The 20000-nt window shown below is 50.5% G+C and overlaps 1 protein-coding gene across 1 annotated transcript in view; it reads right to left on the reverse strand.

The window, feature by feature from the left end:
- Positions 1-20000, reverse strand: part of LOC311225818 (neprilysin-like) — a gene marked incomplete at both ends in the record, with an annotated part of 91402 nt that overhangs the window by 31649 nt on the left and 39753 nt on the right. The window contains 5 exons of the mRNA XM_084311212.1: positions 195-298; positions 2856-2933; positions 4511-4609; positions 14958-15086; positions 19382-19475. Coding sequence (XP_084167338.1) covers positions 195-298; positions 2856-2933; positions 4511-4609; positions 14958-15086; positions 19382-19475 — 504 coding nt within the window. The remainder of the gene's footprint in view (positions 1-194; positions 299-2855; positions 2934-4510; positions 4610-14957; positions 15087-19381; positions 19476-20000) is intronic.

Genomic DNA, 20000 nt, shown 5'->3' on the forward strand with positions numbered 1-20000 from the left:
ACAGTGCTGAGAGAGAATCACAGTGCTGAGAGAGAGATAATCACAGTGCTGAGAGAGAGAATCACAGTGCTGAGAGAGAGAATCACAGTGCTGAGAGAGAGAGAGGTGGTCAGCGGCTCGGGGGTTCTGATCTAGTGTCAGCGGCTCCGGGGTTCTGATCTAGTCGACGTCGGGAGCTTTAAAGAGGATCTCACTCTTCCTTGTTGACTTTGACGCGGAGCTTCCGCAGGCGCTTCTTCTGAACGTACTCCAGGTTCCGTAGGATGTTCTCGAAGTACTCCTCCGAGGTGTAGTCCAGCTGGCGGCCAGAGAGCAACACAAACACAAAGGGTTAATCATAGGGATGTCCGATATTATTATCGGCCGATATCGGCATTAAAATGTGATATCGGAAAATATCGGTATCGGTTTAAAAAAAAATAAAAATAAAATCTTTTCTTTTTACATTTCTATAACCTTTATTTACCCAGACAAGCAAGTAAGAACAAATTCTGATTTTATTTATTGTCAAAAGTATGCATAATTTTGTGTTAATTCCACAACAAGAGATATGTAATGTTATTCCATTTTTTGGGGGGGGGGGGGGGGGGGGGGGGGGGGGGGGGGAACCCTGCATATATCGGTATCGGTTGATATCGGTTGATTAAGAGTTGGACAATATCGGTATATCGGTATCGGTAAAAAAGCCAACATCGAGCATCCCTAGTTAATAATAATAATAATGAAACCCAAGGTCGCTTTACATAGGGCAATAACAGACGAGAGACAAACATGGTAGACTAGACAGACAGACACACAACATTAAATATAGGAAATTAGGGGTCAAAGGCCATGTTGTTAAAGAGGTGAGTTTTGAGGAGTTTTCTGAAGCAGTCGAGAGTGGGGGCGTTGCGGAGTTCTGCGGGGGGGGGGGGGGGGGGGGGAGTTTCCAGAGGGTGGGAGCTGCCACGCTGAAAGCTCTGTCCCCAAATAGAATAGAATAGGATAGAAATACTTTTATTATCCCGTGGGAAATTTGACACTGCAAATCGCTCAACATTTAAACATTTAGACAGAACAGGTCACGAATTAGAATAATAAAACGAATCAAATCAAGTTGCCTAGGATAAGAGTAGAGTCAAATAGAATAAAAATGGAATAAAATATACAGTAAATAAATACAGTAAAAATATACTGAGGTCTACAGTAGGTGTAGTATTGCACAGTGCTGTTTCGAACTAAGTCCAGGAAGATGGTAACTGCCACTCTGTGCTCAGTGATGCAGTGAGGCATGCATTGTATAGTCTGATGGCTGTTGGAATGAAGGACTTCCTGTGCCGTTCAGTGCTGCATTTAGGTAGTGTGAGCCTAGCACTGAACATGCTCCTCCTGTCAGCCAAGTCTGTGTATAGTGGGTGGGTGGGGTTTTCCCTGATGGCCTGGAGCTTAGCAAGGCTCCTCCTGTCCGCCACCCTCGCTAGGGAGTCCAGCTCCAAAGGTCCGCAGTCAGGGAATGGAGAGCTGACCGGTGTCCGAGGATCGCAGGGACCGTGACTGGGTGTGGGGGTGGAGGAGGTTAGTGAGGTACAGAGGTGCCAGACTTGTAAGTGATGAGGAGGGTTTTGTAGGTGATGTGGGATTTGATGGGGAGCCAGTGAAGGTGGATGAGGGTGGGGGTGATGATGTGCTGCCAGGGTTTGGTGCGGGTGAGAACGGGCAGCCACGTGGCACGGCTCACAGTAGCCGAGTTTAAAACCTTGATCGCCAACCTTTGTCAATCAAGTTGTACATGTTCTATTATGCTGTGTCATTTTATATGCCTTTTTCTTTTGCTTGGGAAAAACTCAGTTGGCTTTCGAGTTTAAATAAAAGTTTGAAATTAAATGAAAAGTCTTCATTGATTGATTGGTTGGTTGAATGATCGACTGACTGATTGATTGATTGGTTGTATTCATTAATATGGAATGTGTGTATATTATGAAACAGAAAAAGGCATGGGTCAGAGCTCATGACCCATGGTGGGTGTACAGTATAGGCTACAGTCAGAGCTCCATGGTGGGTGTACAGTATAGGCTACAGTCAGAGAGCATGACCCATGGTGGGTGTACAGTATAGGCTACAGTCAGAGCTCATGACCCATGGTGGGTGTACAGTATATGCTACAGTCAGAGCTCATGACCCATGGTGGGTGTACAGTATAGGCTACAGTCAGAGCTCATGACCCATGGTGGGTGTACAGTATAGGCTACAGTCAGAGCTACATGGTGGGTGTACAGTGGAGGCTACAGTCAGAGATCATGACCCATGGTGGGTGTACAGTATAGACTACAGTCAGAGCTTGTGACCCATGGTGGGTGTACAGTATAGACTACAGTCAGAGCTCATGACCCATGGTGGGTGTACAGTATAGACTACAGTCAGAGCTCATGACCCATGGTGGGTGTACAGTATAGACTACAGTCAGAGATCATGACCCATGGTGGGTATACAGTATACTGTAGGCTACAGTCAGAGCTCATGACCCATGGTGGGTGTACAGTATACTGTAGGCTACAGTCAGAGCTCATGACCCATGGTGGGTGTACAGTAAAGGCTACAATCAGAGCACATGACCCATAGTAGTTACCACAGAAGACACAGACTGCCTCTGCTGTTGCCGATGATGACCATGCTTTTTACCAAAAAGAGCAAGAGCTCTTATTTAGAGCAGGTCTGTGCACAATAAACACATAAATAAATTGGCCAAAATAACAGTAAATATTAGTACATTTAGATTAGATTAAATTACAAATGTATTGGTTTCGTGTGCTGTTTTATGCAAAACGTGTCCGCCGACCAGTTCCCACAACCGTCTCCAACAGACAACTGACACTCACATCCTTGTACTCATTGTTCAGGTGTTGGTCGTTCATGATGTTTTCTGAATAGCCTATCCGCTCGCGGATAGCGCGGGCCTATGGAAAGAAGAGATGGGTACAGATAAGATAAGATAAGACAAGATAGGATATTCCTTTATTGATCTCCTTGGGGAAATTCAGGCATCATAGCAGCATGGGGGATGGGGGGTACATGTATGGGCAGGGTAATAGTAGAAAGACATAAATATAGGCAATAAAATTATAGTACAAAAGTTTAAATAGGCAGTGTAAACAGTATAATTAATCTGAATATACGCATATAAACAAGTAGGCAGTGTGATCAAAGGTGCAGATGAGGGTCTGTATGTCCTATCAGTTATATTATACATTTGTCATAATCACGGCGATAGCCTTCTTCACTCCTCCTCATCCTCCCCCCACATTCACCACGGAAGCCCCACACCTTCTTCACTCCTCCTCATCCCCTCCCACATTCACAACGGAAGCCTCACACCCATATATGGGCAGCACCCCTTCACACACTGTCAAGCTCCTCACTCAACTCGGCTGTACCTCATCCCCTGATTCACACGCTGCCAGGCACCTCACTCAACACAGCTGTCCGTCATCCCCTGATCAGCAAGACACTACATCTACCGGCAGATTCTGACCAGACCTCGTTGTGGTGTTAAACTAGCTACCTACAGTAGGTACAACGACTCAACCTAAAGCCTTGCTAACCTGCTTGTGTGATTATTCCTCGCTCTAACCTTGTTTCTCTTGTGCCCAGGACCTCCGCTCCAGTGCACCCCCCTGCCTGGACATCTCATGCTGCACAAGGAGTGCTCTCTCTCTCTTCCTCGACACAGACCTGTGTCTTCTGCCCACAGCTGCACAGGGAGTGCACCTGCCCTCATCAACATTCCAGTATAAACATTCCCAATGCCTGTCTGTTGCACATTCCTGCCTGTTCAACTGTCTGCTTGGGGAATACTATTAAAACACCCTAAAACGCTCCATTCTGTCTTCTCCTGTGTTCAGCTATTGGGCTCTGCCTAAACCCATTCTCACAACATTTCAATAAATATGGTTACAATAAACACTAGAAACTATATATATACTATGAGTAAGTAAAGTATACAGTGTGTGCAGTATACACAAGGTACCATAACCGACGTGATATACATCACATGTTATAGTCCGTGTAGTTTAGGTGGGAAACACGTTGTGTTTTTCGCAGATGTTTCTTTTCACAGTTCTGCTGTGAGGAGGACGTGTGATAATCGGCACAGGAAGCGTACTAATCAGTTTAGTGTCTCGAGAGCTCCGTCGCACATTAACACACCGTCCCCTGCCTCCTCTGCCGCATCGTCAGCGCAGCTTTCCAGGGAAAGAATTGAAGAAATACTTGAGAGAAAATCTGCAGAGAAAGGCTGCAGTTCATTACAGGTCTGCTCTCCGGCTGGGGGGGGCAGTGATGCTCCCGAGACACAGAACACGTCGGACGTTTAAATTTTTTCATCTGATCATCACGCGTCCTCCTCGCCTCAACAGGAGCGCGGCGTTCAGGTTGAAAGTTTTATAGGAAATAGTACAATGGAAGAGAATTGAATGGAATAGAACACGCAAGACAACTAGACGGTAGACATGAGTGAATAAAACATGAGTCTGACCTTCTCCTCAGCTGCCTTCTTGGTCTCTGAATCCATCCAGCTCAGGTCGTCCAGGTTACTGATGAATACCTGCCTGATGTCTCCAATCATCTCGTCCATCTGACACGCACACACACACGCAGGCACGCGCACACACACACACAGAAAGAAAGAAAGAGATAAATTGGTCAAATTGTTTCACTCCTATTTGAGATGCCATCATGGGAAAGAGCGACCAGGGGTGTAACGGCACACATATTCACACCGAACCGTGTCAGTACGAGACCTTCAGAGGAAGACAGTCGGGGGCTGTTTTTTTTTCACAATCTAATATTGTGAATGTTTTATTTTTATTATAAAAAATGTTTTACAAGTCGATTATTCATTTGAATATAGAATATTAGTAACAGTAACTGCACACTACCTCACCCCCGAGTGGAACATGGAAAGCCACGTTCTGCAAACTCCCCCCGACTGTACCGAAATTAACCGTGACTTCAAAACTAAGGTACGTACCGAACCGTGCCTTTTGTGTACCGTTACACCCCTATCAGACACCACTCCGGTCCCGTTACACCACTAACAGACACCACTCCAGTCCCGTTACACCCCTAACAGACACCACTCCGGTACACAGAGACATAGAGAGAGAGACTCCCCTGGCGGCGATCGGCTTAATCGGCATTGTGTAAACTCCCGCCTAACAGATGCTCATTCATATGTAAAAGCTCTGCAGCTTTATTAAAGGAGGCCAGCCAACCTTTTCACGTGGAGTGAAGCGGTGAGCGGGAGACATGTATCTCCTGAGATAAAAGCGTGAACCAGGGTGTGTTCCTGACAGAGCTGTCGGAGGTGCAGTACTTAGGCAGAGGCCTCGGTGCTTCTCTCTCCTCCCATTTCACTTCACAGGCGCTAATCCCCCTCAGATCGCTTTAATTACACACACAGGCAGCCCCTCATTGTGTACAGAGATCAGAGAACACTTAGCTGTTGGCAAACTGGCTACAGCCTAATGGTATTAACACTTCCTATTTACTTATACTCTCGTCCAGAGAAACTATAAAGCTTATAAATCCCCTCCGCCGCAGAGGTGCAGCTGTTTTTAGCTGGTTATCATATTTCTTTTATGATCGCAAAATGTGCCCGTCTGATTTTGGGAGAAGGTGGATCGTGCCTTGTTTTTTTCACGAGCTGCGAGCAAACTGGACTTTTATGTTGATAAAAAGGAGTTCTGAGCATCCTTCAAGTCCTAGATTAAGAAAATATGATTTGAAAAAAAAAATGAGAAATGGACTAATAATAACAAATCCTAGGCTACAATAAAAAGTCAAGCGTTTTCATTGGCTATAAATACACACACACAGACGGACAATGAAAAGACTGAAATGTGACTAAAACATAACATTTTAGCCAACACAAAGACCAACACTGAGATCCAACGCTCAGTGCCAAAAGCAACAGTGAAAGAAGAGAGTGGAGCCGACATCTTCCCCGCTGCACCTCTGGTTCTGCGAGACCAACAGTGAGCCAACAGAAGCATTCCAGCATGGCTCTCTAATGCACAGCGCAAGCACGACTTACAGCACACTGTGGTTAATTACACAACCCACTGGGACAAATACTGACTGGTCTTCCAAAGAAATTACATTATTAAATAATGTTCTGTGCCCTGGAGAGAGAGAGAGAGAGAGAGAGAGAGAGAGAGAGAGAGAGAGAGAGAGAGAGAGAGAGACAGAGACAGAGACAGAGACAGAGACAGAGACAGAGACAGAGACAGAGACAGAGACAGAGACAGATAATGTGTGTGTGGCAAGTGTGTGTGTATATATTTGTGGCAAATGTGTGTGTGTGTGTGTGTGTGTGTGTGTCCACCGTGTTTGCATGTGTGTTTGTTTGTCTGTGTGAGTATTATGTTTAGACAAGGAACAACGTTAACCACACTTTATTCCACCAACTCCGGAAAAGCCGTATACAGTGTCATAACTCTTTATCGCAAAAAAAACCTCAACAACTTCCTAAGCCTCCTATAAGAACATTCTTAAAGGCACAGTGTGCAACAATCTGATTTTCACTAAAGCAGACATGTTCTCCCCTTAGAGTGGGATGTAGTGCCTGAGCCACACAGGTGGGTCCCTGTCCCGTCAGGCTCATTCCTGGAGTCGGGGATCTGAACGTGCAGATGGCATACAACCCGTTGCCGCTCCATCGCTTAGCACAGGCTGCCAGGAGGCTTGTATGCTTTCTACAACGGAGTTCAGCGATTCATTTCTGGTCATGTGACATGTATACGCCCAATCGTGAGACCGCAAGTGTCTACACTGGTTAAGCATAGGCGCTCTTTCGAAGTTGGTTAAGGTTAGAGTTTGTCTTAGAGCATGGCGATAGATTCTTTCGACGGTTAAGCTTAGGCACTCTTTTCGAAGTTGGTTAAGGTTAGAGTTTGTCTTAGAGCATGCAGCGATAGAACGCCAGGTGCTTTGCAGGCTGTTCGACGCGGAAATGGGCAAGTGGCCAATCAGATTCGCAAATCGCCGAACTCCGTTGTAGAAAGCATGGACGCTGCCAGGAGAGGCCAGCGGATGTGGTGACGGCCTGTGTGAGGTGCTCTGTAACAGATTCGTGTAACGGAAGTCCGTGAGTAATATCCACAGTCACGATGGACTGTGTCGTGAAGCGACTGTGGCAGTAAGCGGTACTGCGAGTTAAACTCACTTCCTCTTAAAAGACATTATAGACACGTTGTCAAGCAGTGAATTCACCTCTTGGTATAGCGGTCTGTGATGTCGCCCGTGGTGCGGCCGAGCCAGGTTCGAAACTCCCTCGGGGCATCGAAGCCAAACCACACAACGCAGAGGATGCACATACAATCGGTCACGTTAGCATGCCAGCGTGAGCCTTTCTCCCTTCTGCCACGTTAGCTAAAATTCTTTCCGAGCGACAGAGGTGTCGCCAAAGTCGCAGCGTTTTGATGAGTTCCTGTGATGCGGAAACATCCTGGGAACCCGGCTCACCGGGCCTCTGTTCTCGTTGACGGAATTCAAGGTGGTACAACATCTGACGGCAACACGCATAGGAAACACACACATGGATTTTGGGGGGGGGGGGGTCGCTGATAAAAAATTTGTCTTTCCGCTTGACCCATCCCATCGTCCTTCCCCCCCAAGGGCAGCTGGCAGCAGATGTGGGTTGTGGCGTGGGGGCCGCACCCGGGGACCAATCCAAGTGACCCTGTCCGTCTTCGTCAGGGACAGCATTCGAGATCTGTTCTGCATGTTTCTCCATTGGGTTTATCTCTTTTTCTGGAGGGGAAACCCTTGCGAGCACGGGGGGAGAAGATGCAAACTCCACACAGAAAGGCCCGGGAGATACCCCCACCTGGGTACCTGGCAAATGGGAATCGAAACAAGGACCTTCTTGTTGTGAAGTGTGGGAGATAAAACTCCCTTCCCCCACCTTTCTTTGATCTCCATCGCCCATCTTCCCTTCCTACCCGCATCCCTCATTCTTAACCACAATAAACCCTCCCCCACCTTTCCCCAAAATGTCATGACACCCTTATACGTATGGCCCCACCGTGACACCAGGGTGATATTTTGCCATCTGTCCCACAGGATTGCTGGCTCACTGGTAACAGATAGGAAGGGAGGAGGTGGAGATCAGTTGAAATCCGTCACCCTCGTTCACCAAAATGATTATGTTTAGACAAGGAGCAGGCCCATGGAACGTTAACCACAACTGTATTCCATCAACTCCGGAAAAAGCCATAATACACAACTCTTTATTGTAAAACCCTCAACGACTTCCTAAGTCTTTCAACAGAATATTCTTAAAGGCACAGTGGCCAACTCTTGATTTTCTACTAAACCTGACATAATAGTGAGTGTGTTTGAGTGTGGCACTGCTTTCTTTCTCTATCCGCCTCATTCCCCTCTCATCACAAACCTGTTTACCTAACCACCGCGGCCAGTCCTTCATACCAGCGGCCATCAGGCTCCACAACAGTGGGCAGGGGCCGCTGCCAGACATCCAACTACTAGGAACGTAGTGTGTCTGAGTGTGTCTGACTCCAACCTCAACGGACAATATATAACGTATGAAGTATATCACGGCATACATACCTTATGCATACTGCACCTTATGTGTATACTGTATACTTACTTCATCAGAGCATATATTTAGCATTTTTAGCATTTAGCATTTTTAGATAATATATATTAGATTAGATATTAGATTATATATATATATATATTGTAACTATATTTATTGTAGGGCAAACGTACCCCCATCTTGCACCTTGACCTTTTTACACTGCCTACTTGCCCATATGCGCACATCCAGAGTTAATTATATTGTTATATTGATACACTGGCTTTTTTTATTACCATATATTTATTTTTACTTATCCACTGTACTATAATTCTATGACCTGTATCATGTCTTCTACTACCTGTACCTTCCTTCCCCCCTCCCCATGCTGCTATGATGCCTGGATTTCCCCAAGGGGATCAATAAAGGAATATCGTATTTTATCTTATCGTATCTTATCTTAAACGATACCCTGGGGTCATGGGTCTTCATGGTGTGAGCACCGACTCGTTGATTATGATCGATCCACGGAGGACGCCATAGCCCATGTGCTGCACACAGCAGCATCACACCTGGACAAGAGGCAGGGGAACTATGTGAGAATGCTGTTCATCGACTACAGCTCAGCATTCAATACCATAGTCCCCTCCAAACTCATAGCCAAGCTCAGGGACCTGGGCTTGAACTATGACCTCTGCCAGTGGGTCTTGGACTTCCTGACGGGTAGACCCCAGGTGGTGAGAGCAGGCAACTGCACCTACTCATACATCACGCTCAACATAGGGGCCCCCCAGGGCTGTGTTCTGAGTCCCCTCCTCTACTCCCTGTACACACATGACTTTGTGGCACAGCGGAACAACAACACAATCATCAAATTTGCTGATGACACAGTAGTGGTGGGCCTGATCTCTGCCAACGACGAGAGGGCCTACCTGGAAGAGGTAGAGAATCTGTCGCAGTGGTGTCAGGAGAACTGCCTCTCCCTGAACATCAGCAAAACAAAAGAGATGATTTTGGACTTCAGGAGGTCGGGGGTCAGGGACTACAGCCCCCTCAGCATCGACGGGGCACCGGTTGAGAGAGTGAACAGTTTCAAGTACTTCGGAGTCCACATATCAGAGGACTTGACATGGACCACACACATTGACAGTGTTGTGAAGAAGGCACGGCAACGCCTCTACTTCCTCAGGCGCCTAAGGAAGTTCCAAGTCAGTCAGAAGATCCTTAAGAACTTCTACTCATGCACAATAGAGAGCATCCTGCACAAGACCGTAGCAGACTACAGAGAGTGGCCCGTTCAGCCGAACGCACAATTGGCGGGGGGCTTCCCACTCTCCAGGACATTTACCCTGATAATTAACACAGAGGTGCTGCTGCCCTGATCATTAACACAGAGGTGGTGCTGCCCTGATCATTAACACAGAGGAGCTGCCGCTCTGATCATTAACACAGAGGTGCTGCCGCCCTGATCATTAACACAGAGGTGCTGCCGCCCTGATCATTAACACAGAGGAGCTGCCGCTCTGATCATTAACACAGAGGTGTTGCTACCCTGATCATTAACACAGGGGTGCTGCCGCTCTGATCATTAACACAGAGGTGTTGCTGCCCTGATCATTAACACAGAGGAGCTGCCGCTCTGATCATTAACACAGAGGTGTTGCTACCCTGATCATTAACACAGAGGTGCTGCTGCCCTGATCATTAACACAGGGGTGCTGCCGCCCTGATCATTAACACAGAGGAGCTGCTACACTGATCATTAACACAGAGGTGCTGCTGCCCTGATCATTAACACAGAGGTGTTGCTACCCTGATCATTAACACAGAGGAGCTGCCGCCCTGATCATTAACACAGAGGAGCTGCCGCCCTGATCATTAACACAGAGGAGCTGCTACACTGATCATTAACACAGAGGAGCTGCTACACTGATCATTAACACAGAGGTGCTGCTGCCCTGATCATTAACACAGAGGAGCTGCTACACTGATCATTAACACAGAGGAGCTGCTACACTGATCATTAACACAGAGGAGCTGCTACACTGATCATTAACACAGAGGAGCTGCTACACTGATCATTAACACAGAGGTGCTGCTGCCCTGATCATTAACACAGAGGAGCTGCTACACTGATCATTAACACAGAGGAGCTGCTACACTGATCATTAACACAGAGGAGCTGCTACACTGATCATTAACACAGAGGTGCTGCTGCCCTGATCATTAACACAGAGGAGCTGCTACACTGATCATTAACACAGAGGAGCTGCTACACTGATCATTAACACAGAGGAGCTGCTACACTGATCATTAACACAGAGGTGTTGCTGCCCTGATCATTAACACAGAGGAGCTGCTACACTGATCATTAACACAGAGGTGTTGCTGCCCTGATCATTAACACAGAGGAGCTGCTACACTGATCATTAACACAGAGGAGCTGCCGCTCTGATCATTAACACAGAGGTGCTGCCGTCCGGATCATTAACACAGAGGTGCTGCCGCCCTGATCATTAACACAGAGGAGCTGCCGCTCTGATCATTAACACAGAGGTGTTGCTGCCCTGATCATTAACACAGAGGTGCTGCTGCCCTGATCATTAACACAGAGGAGCTGCTGCCCTGATCATTAACACAGAGGAGCTGCTACCCTGATCATTAACACAGAGGAGCTGCCGCACTGATCATTAACACAGAGGTGTTGCTGCCCTGATCATTAACACAGAGGTGCTGCTGCCCTGATCATTAACACAGAGGTGTTGCTGCCCTGATCATTAACACAGAGGTGCTGCTGCCCTGATCATTAACACAGAGGTGCTGCTGCCCTGATCATTAACACAGAGGTGCTGCCGCCCTGATCATTAACACAGAGGTGCTGCTACCCTGATCATTAACACAGAGGAGCTGCCGCCCTGATCATTAACACAGAGGTGCTGCTGCCCTGATCAATAACACAGAGGTGCTGCTGCCCTGATCATTAACACAGAGGTGCACAGGTGAAGTATAGCCATAATGTTGTACCAAATGTTTACGGTAAGAAAGGAAGCAATTCTGGAGGGGAGGTTACAGAAGTAATGTAACAAGTAACATAATGAATCACTGCTCCCAGAGAGTAATAAGTAAAATAATAATAATAATACTTTAAATAAGTATGAGTAACAAGGAATATATTGTCTTTTTTGAGTAATGGACCCAGACACCCGAGTATAATAACAGTTTTCTTTTTAATAACAGGATTTAATGAATTCACGATCGCAGTTAATTTCGCCGCTAATTGGACTATATGCCAGGCTGGAAATGATAAATGAGTGAAGTGTATGAAATTACTGGCTGTGTCAAAACACTAACGGTTCTCATCAAGCCTTTTTAAAATTGCCAATCTTGTGTTAAGGCCTGCATGCTTAATAGCAAATATGCCTTTGGAATATGATCTCCGTGATTGCAAGAAGACTGATTTGGGTCGGACCAGAAGGAGTTCAACCTACTGTACTTACCCAATGCGTGTGCGAGTGTACTTCCTCCTATACTGTAAATAGTTACATACTGTAAAGAGTACTGTAAAGAGTATTAACAGTTACAATAGACATTTCCTTTACATACTCTCAAATTCATACTCTCACACACACGCCTGCACACACACACATGCACACACACACAGACACACACACATAAACACACACACACACGTAAACACACACGCACACACCATCCACGTGCACAGACACAGACACACACACACAGACACACACACAAACACACACAGGCACACACATACCTCGGGAAGGGGTGTGTGTGAAGTGAGATCCACGTGCTAGTGTCAGCCATGATCCCAGAGGGGGGGCAGAGATTTATGGTGTGTGAGACTCTAAGCATTATGACAGGTGTAAAGGATATGCTGGCACTCACACACCCACACACACACACACACACACCCCCACACGCCTACACATATACACGCACATGGCTGAGATTTATTGCCAGTGCAGTGAGCACATGATGGTCAGGGGTAAAGGATACACTGTTCAGAGCCTGGAGTCGTTGGCTAGACAAGACACGCAAACAAACACACAGCGCTGGAGTCGCAGGCTAGACAAGACACGCAAACAAACACACAGCGCTGGAGTCGCAGGCTAGACAAGACACGCAAACACACACACAGCGCTGGAGTCGCAGGCTAGACAAGACACACAAACAAACACACAGCGCTGGAGTCGCAGGCTAGACAAGACACGCAAACAAACACACAGCGCTGGAGTCGCTGGCTAGACAAGACACGCAAACAAACACACAGCGCTGGAGTCGCAGGCTAGACAAGACACGCAAACACACACACAGCGCTGGAGTCGCGGGCTAGACAAGACACGCAAACACACACACAGCGCTGGAGTCGCTGGCTAGACAAGACACACAAACAAACACACAGCGCTGGAGTCGCAGGCTAGACAAGACACGCAAACACACACACAGCGCTGGAGTCGCAGGCTAGACAAGACACGCAAACAAACACACAGCGCTGGAGTCGCCAGCTAGACAAGACACGCAAACACACACACAGCGCTGGAGTCGCAGGCTAGACAAGACACGCAAACACACACACAGCGCTGGAGTCGCTGGCTAGACAAGACACGCAAACACACACACACAACGCTGGAGTCGCTGGCTAGACAAGACACGCAAACACACACACAGCGCTGGAGTCGCCGGCTAGACAAGACACGCAAACACACACACAGCGTTGGAGTCGCAGGCTAGACAAGACACGCAAACACACACACAGCGTTGGAGTCCCAGGCTAGACAAGATACGCAAACACACACACAGCGCTGGAGTCGCAGGCTAGACAAGACACGCAAACACACACACGGCGTTGGAGTCGCCGGCTAGACAAGATACGCAAACACACACACACAGCGCTGGAGTCGCTGGCTAGACAAGACACGCAAACACACACACACACAGCGCTGGAGTCGCAGGCTAGACAAGACACGCAAACACACACACAGCGTTGGAGTCGCAGGCTAGACAAGACACGCAAACAAACACACAGCGCTGGAGTCGCGGGCTAGACAAGACACGCAAACACACACACACAACGCTGGAGTCGCTGGCTAGACAAGACACGCAAACACACACACAGCGCTGGAGTCGCGGGCTAGACAAGACACGCAAACACACACACAGCGCTGGAGTCGCTGGCTAGACAAGACACGCAAACACACACACACAACGCTGGAGTCGCTGGCTAGACAAGACACGCAAACACACACACAGCGCTGGAGTCGCTGGCTAGACAAGACACGCAAACACACACACAGCGCTGGAGTCGCAGGCTAGACAAGACACGCTCAGCAGCAGCTCAGCCAGCGCTCCGCAGGACGGGAGTAAAGGCCCGATTATACTTCCTGCGTCCACAGATGCGCGCTGATGCGCGTTGGTAGTGGTACACATGGCGTTAAATTGCGTAATTTCCGTCAACGCTCTTGTCCGCGCGGACGTCGTATCAGTGTCCGTGTGCCTGTCAGATTTTGTGACCAGCGCTGATATGCGCGCCGACTTCTCCAAAGCGCTTTACAATTTGTTCCCCTAATATATGATCCATTCACTCACACATTCACACACCGACGGCAGAGGCGACCATGCAAGGTGCCGACCTGCTCATCGGGAGCAATTACAGCAATTACAACAATCATAACATAAACACTCGCCGCTGGCGCTTACAGACACCAAACATGGACTATAAACAGAGCCGCGTGCGCAGCGTGTCTGCAGCCGTGTACGTGTCCGTTTTCGAGTATATTCAGGGCTTAAAGCTACACGTATACTGACAAGTAGCAGGAACTCAGCGCACGACTACAGCGTCGACACAGACACCACGTCGACAGACACGCCCCCCCCTCTCTGCCGCGCCTCCTCGTCGACAGACACGCCCCCCCTCTCTGCCGCGCCTCCTCGTCGACAGACACGCCCCCCCTCTCTGCCGCGCCTCCTCCCACTCTCCCCCCGAAACCCCGCCGGCAACATGTGCCTCTCCGCCTCACGCCTCCTCCACCCACTGACCAGCTCTTTGCTCTCCCCCCGGAGCAGGCCTCCTCCACCCACTGACCAGCTCTTTGCTCTCCCCCCGGAGCAGGCCTCCTCCACCCACTGACCAGCTCTTTGCTCTCCGCCCGGAGCAGGCGTCCTCCACCCACTGACCAGCTCTTTGCTCTCCCCCCGGAGCAGGCCTCCTCCACCCACTGACCAGCTCTTTGCTCTCCCCCCGGAGCAGACCTCCTCCACCCACTGACCAGCTCTTTGCTCTCCCCCCGGAGCAGACCTCCTCCACCCACTGACCAGCTCTTTGCTCTCCCCCCGGAGAAGGCGTCCTCCACCCACTGACCAGCTCTTTGCTCTCCCCGGAGAAGGCGTCCTCCACGTAGAGCCTCCCCACGGCGTTGTCCATGTTGTTGTTGACGTAGAGGGCGCACTGCCGCCAGACCGCAGCCTCGGACGTCGTGCCAGATAGGGCCTGCGGGGGGAGGGGGGGGGGGGGGGGGGTAAAGAGAGGGTCAGTATTATGGCCAGGCGGTGAGAGCTGCAGAACGCAGCGAGCACTGGAGTGTATACCGCTGTATACTGCTCTGTATACTCTGTATGCCGTGTGCTGTATATTATAGTTTGGGTTATTTTATTTTATTTGATTAGGATCCCCAATTAGCTACAGCATTGCAGTAGCTGTTCTTCCTGGGGTCCACACAATAAAAACGTACATTGTGACCGTGCAACATAATACTTATCATAACATGACATTACAAGTAAACAGGACAAAGGACTAGTATACACAATACACAGACATAATACTTACATCGTAACATTACATCATAATATATAAAGTTACAGGTAATCAGGACAAAGGACTAGAGACTTGGACTGGTACACACACAAACAGAATACAAGCTGAATAAATATACAATAATGCAATATCCAATAATCAACTATGTGAAATAGCTGTACACACCTATGCCCACACATTATTTCAGAGAGGAGAGTGTGTGGAGAGGAGAGGAGAGAGAGTGGAGCAGAGAGGAGAGAGAGTGTGGAGCAGAGAGGAGAGAGTGTGGAGCGGAGAGGAGAGAGAGAGTGTGGAGCGGAGAGGAGAGAGTGTGTGGAGCAGTGAGGAGAGAGAGTGTGGAGCAGAGAGGAGAGAGAGTGTGGAGCAGAGAGGAGAGAGAGTGTGGAGCAGAGAGGAGAGAGTGTGTGGAGCAGTGAGGAGAGAGAGTGTGGAGCAGAGAGGAGAGAGAGTGTGGAGCGGAGAGGAGAGAGAGTGTGGAGCGGAGAGGAGAGAGAGTGTGGAGCAGAGAGGAGAGAGTGTGGAGCAGAGAGGAGAGAGAGTGTGGAGCAGAGAGGAGAGAGAGAGTGTGGAGCGGAGAGGAGAGAGTGTGGAGCGGAGAGGAGAGAGTGTGTGGAGGAGAGAGGAGAGAGTGTGGAGCAGAGAGGAGAGAGTGTGGAGCGGAGAGGAGAGAGTGTGTGGAGGAGAGAGGAGAGAGAGAGTGTGTGGAGCGGAGAGGAGAGAGTGTGTGGAGAGGAGAGGAGAGAGAGTGTGGAGCAGAGAGGAGAGAGTGTGTGGAGCGGAGAGGAGAGAGTGTGGAGCGGAGAGGAGAGAGTGTGTGGAGGAGAGAGGAGAGAGTGTGGAGCGGAGAGGAGAGAGAGTGTGGAGCAGAGAGGAGAGAGTGTGTGGAGGAGAGAGGAGAGAGTGTGGAGCAGAGAGGAGAGAGAGTGTGGAGCGGAGAGGAGAGAGTGTGGAGCGGAGAGGAGAGAGTGTGTGGAGAGGAGAGGAGAGAGAGTGTGGAGCAGAGAGGAGAGAGAGTGTGGAGCGGAGAGGAGAGAGTGTGTGGAGGAGAGAGGAGAGAGTGTGGAGCGGAGAGGAGAGAGTGTGGAGCAGAGAGGAGAGAGTGTGTGGAGCGGAGAGGAGAGAGAGTGTGGAGCGGAGAGGAGAGAGTGTGGAGCGGAGAGGAGAGAGTGTGTGGAGAGGAGAGGAGAGAGAGTGTGGAGCAGAGAGGAGAGAGAGTGTGGAGCGGAGAGGAGAGAGTGTGTGGAGGAGAGAGGAGAGAGTGTGGAGCGGAGAGGAGAGAGTGTGGAGCGGAGAGGAGAGAGTGTGGAGCGGAGAGGAGAGAGTGTGGAGAGGAGAGGAGAGAGTGTGTGGAGGAGAGAGGAGAGAGTGTGGAGCGGAGAGGAGAGAGAGTGTGGAGCGGAGAGGAGAGAGTGTGGAGCGGAGAGGAGAGAGTGTGGAGCAGAGAGGAGAGAGAGTGTGGAGAGGAGAGGAGAGAGTGTGTGGAGCAGAGAGGAGAGAGTGTGGAGCGGAGAGGAGAGAGTGTGGAGAGGAGAGAGGAGAGAGTGTGGAGCGGAGAGGAGAGAGAGTGGAGCAGAGAGGAGAGAGTGTGGAGGAGAGAGGAGAGAGAGTGTGGAGGAGAGAGGAGAGAGAGTGTGGAGGAGAGAGGAGAGAGAGTGTGGAGGAGAGAGGAGAGAGAGTGTGGAGGAGAGAGGAGAGAGAGTGGAGCAGAGAGGAGAGAGAGTGTGGAGCAGAGAGGAGAGAGAGTGTGGAGCAGAGAGGAGAGAGTGTGGAGCAGAGAGGAGAGAGTGTGGAGAGCGGAGAGGAGAGAGTGTGGAGCAGAGAGGAGAGAGAGTGGAGCGGAGAGAGAGAGAGAGTGGAGCAGAGAGGAGAGAGTGTGGAGCAGAGAGGAGAGAGAGTGTGGAGGAGAGAGGAGAGAGTGTGGAGCAGAGAGGAGAGAGAGTGTGGAGCAGAGAGGAGAGAGTGTGGAGCAGAGAGGAGAGAGTGTGGAGCAGAGAGGAGAGAGAGTGTGGAGAGGAGAGGAGAGAGTGTGGAGCAGAGAGGAGAGAGAGTGTGGAGCAGAGAGGAGAGAGAGTGTGGAGCAGAGAGGAGAGAGTGTGGAGCAGAGAGGAGAGAGTGTGGAGCAGAGAGGAGAGAGAGTGTGGAGAGGAGAGGAGAGAGTGTGGAGCAGAGAGGAGAGAGAGTGTGGAGCGGAGAGGAGAGAGTGTGGAGCGGAGAGGAGAGAGTGTGGAGCGGAGAGGAGAGAGTGTGGAGCAGAGAGGAGAGAGAGTGTGGAGCGGAGAGGAGAGAGAGTGTGGAGCGGAGAGGAGAGAGAGTGTGGAGCAGAGAGGAGAGAGTGTGGAGCAGAGAGGAGAGAGAGTGTGGAGCAGAGAGGAGAGAGAGTGTGGAGCAGAGAGGAGAGAGAGTGTGGAGCGGAGCGGAGAGAGAGTGTGGAGCAGAGAGGAGAGAGAGTGTGGAGCGGAGAGGAGAGAGTGTGGAGCAGAGAGGAGAGAGAGTGTGGAGCGGAGAGGAGAGAGTGTGTGGAGCGGAGAGGAGAGAGTGTGTGGAGAGGAGAGGAGAGAGTGTGGAGCAGAGAGGAGAGAGAGTGTGGAGCAGAGAGGAGAGAGAGTGTGGAGCAGAGAGGAGAGAGAGTGTGGAGCGGAGAGGAGAGAGAGTGTGGAGCAGAGAGGAGAGAGAGTGTGGAGCAGAGAGGAGAGAGAGTGTGGAGCGGAGAGGAGAGAGAGTGTGGAGCAGAGAGGAGAGAGTGTGTGGAGCGGAGAGGAGAGAGAGTGTGGAGCGGAGAGGAGAGAGAGTGTGGAGCAGAGAGGAGAGAGTGTGTGGAGAGGAGAGGAGAGAGAGTGTGGAGCGGAGAGGAGAGAGAGTGTGGAGCAGAGAGGGGAGAGTGTGGAGCGGAGAGGAGAGAGTGTGTGGAGAGGAGAGGAGAGAGTGTGGAGCAGAGAGGAGAGAGTGTGTGGAGCGGAGAGGAGAGAGTGTGGAGCAGAGAGGAGAGAGTGTGGAGCAGAGAGGAGAGAGTGTGTGGAGCAGAGAGGAGAGAGAGTGTGGAGAGCAGAGGAGAGAGAGTGTGGAGCAGAGAGGAGAGAGTGTGGAGCAGAGAGGAGAGAGAGTGTGGAGCAGAGAGGAGAGAGTGTGTGGAGCAGAGAGGAGAGAGTGTGGAGCAGAGAGGAGAGAGTGTGGAGCAGAGAGGAGAGAGTGTGTGGAGCAGAGAGGAGAGAGAGTGTGGAGAGCAGAGGAGAGAGAGTGTGGAGCAGAGAGGAGAGAGAGTGTGGAGCAGAGAGGAGAGAGAGTGTGGAGCAGAGAGGAGAGAGTGTGTGGAGCAGAGAGGAGAGAGTGTGGAGCAGAGAGGAGAGAGAGTGTGGAGCGGAGAGGAGAGAGTGTGGAGCAGAGAGGAGAGAGTGTGTGGAGCAGAGAGGAGAGAGAGTGTGGAGCAGAGAGGAGAGAGTGTGGAGCAGAGAGGAGAGAGAGTGTGGAGCGGAGAGGAGAGAGTGTGGAGCAGAGAGGAGAGAGTGTGTGGAGCAGAGAGGAGAGAGTGTGGAGCAGAGAGGAGAGAGTGTGTGGAGCAGAGAGGAGAGAGAGTGTGGAGCAGAGAGGAGAGTGTGTGTGGAGCAGAGAGGAGAGAGAGTGTGGAGCGGAGAGGAGAGAGTGTGGAGCGGAGAGGAGAGAGAGTGTGGAGCGGAGAGGAGAGAGTGTGGAGCGGAGAGGAGAGAGTGTGTGGAGCAGAGAGGAGAGAGTGTGTGGAGCAGAGAGGAGAGAGTGTGTGGAGCAGAGAGGAGAGAGAGTGTGGAGCGGAGAGGAGAGAGTGTGGAGCGGAGAGGAGAGAGAGTGTGGAGCGGAGAGGAGAGAGTGTGGAGCGGAGAGGAGAGAGTGTGTGGAGCAGAGAGGAGAGAGTGTAGGGAGCAGAGAGGAGAGTGTGTGGAGCGGAGAGGAGAGAGTGTGTGGAGCAGAGAGGAGAGAGTGTAGGGAGGAGGGAGACGCACCTTGCGGTATGCCTTCCTGGTGTCCTTGTACGCTCTGCTGAGACCCACCACCATGTTCATGGCGAAGCGCCACACCATGTAGTTCTGCAGGTCTCTGGGGAGGAGGGGAGGGGGGAGGGAGGAGGGGAGGAGGAGGAGGAGGAGGAGGAGGAGGAGGAGGAGGAGGAGGAGGAGGAGGAGGAGGAGGAGGAGGAGGAGGGGAGGCTGTTTAGACACGTCAGGAACAATGAATCAACAGCTGTGTTCAGTCCGCTGTATGTTTTCCAATTCGACCGCCGGCGCGCACGCATGGGGCGACAGCGGCTCAGAAGGAGGTAGAGCAGTCGTCTGGTATAGTCTGGAAGGTTCCCGGTTCGATTCCCGCTCCTCCCGGGCAGCGTGTCGAAGTGTCCTTGAGCGAGACACTTAACCACTAATTGCGCCCAATGAGCAGGTCGGCACCTCGCATTGGTCGCCGCCGCCGTCGGTGTGTGAACGTGTGAGTGAACGGGTGAATGTGAGGAACAGAAATTGTAAAGCGCTTTGGATAAAAGCTGCTATATAAATGCACCATTTGCCATTCACTTAGTCATGCATGCACGCATACTGTACATCATGCACATACACGCAAACACAAACA

This window comes from Notolepis coatsorum, assembly GCF_963971535.1.
Source record: "Notolepis coatsorum genome assembly, chromosome: 1".
Lineage (NCBI taxonomy): Eukaryota > Metazoa > Chordata > Actinopteri > Aulopiformes > Paralepididae > Notolepis > Notolepis coatsorum.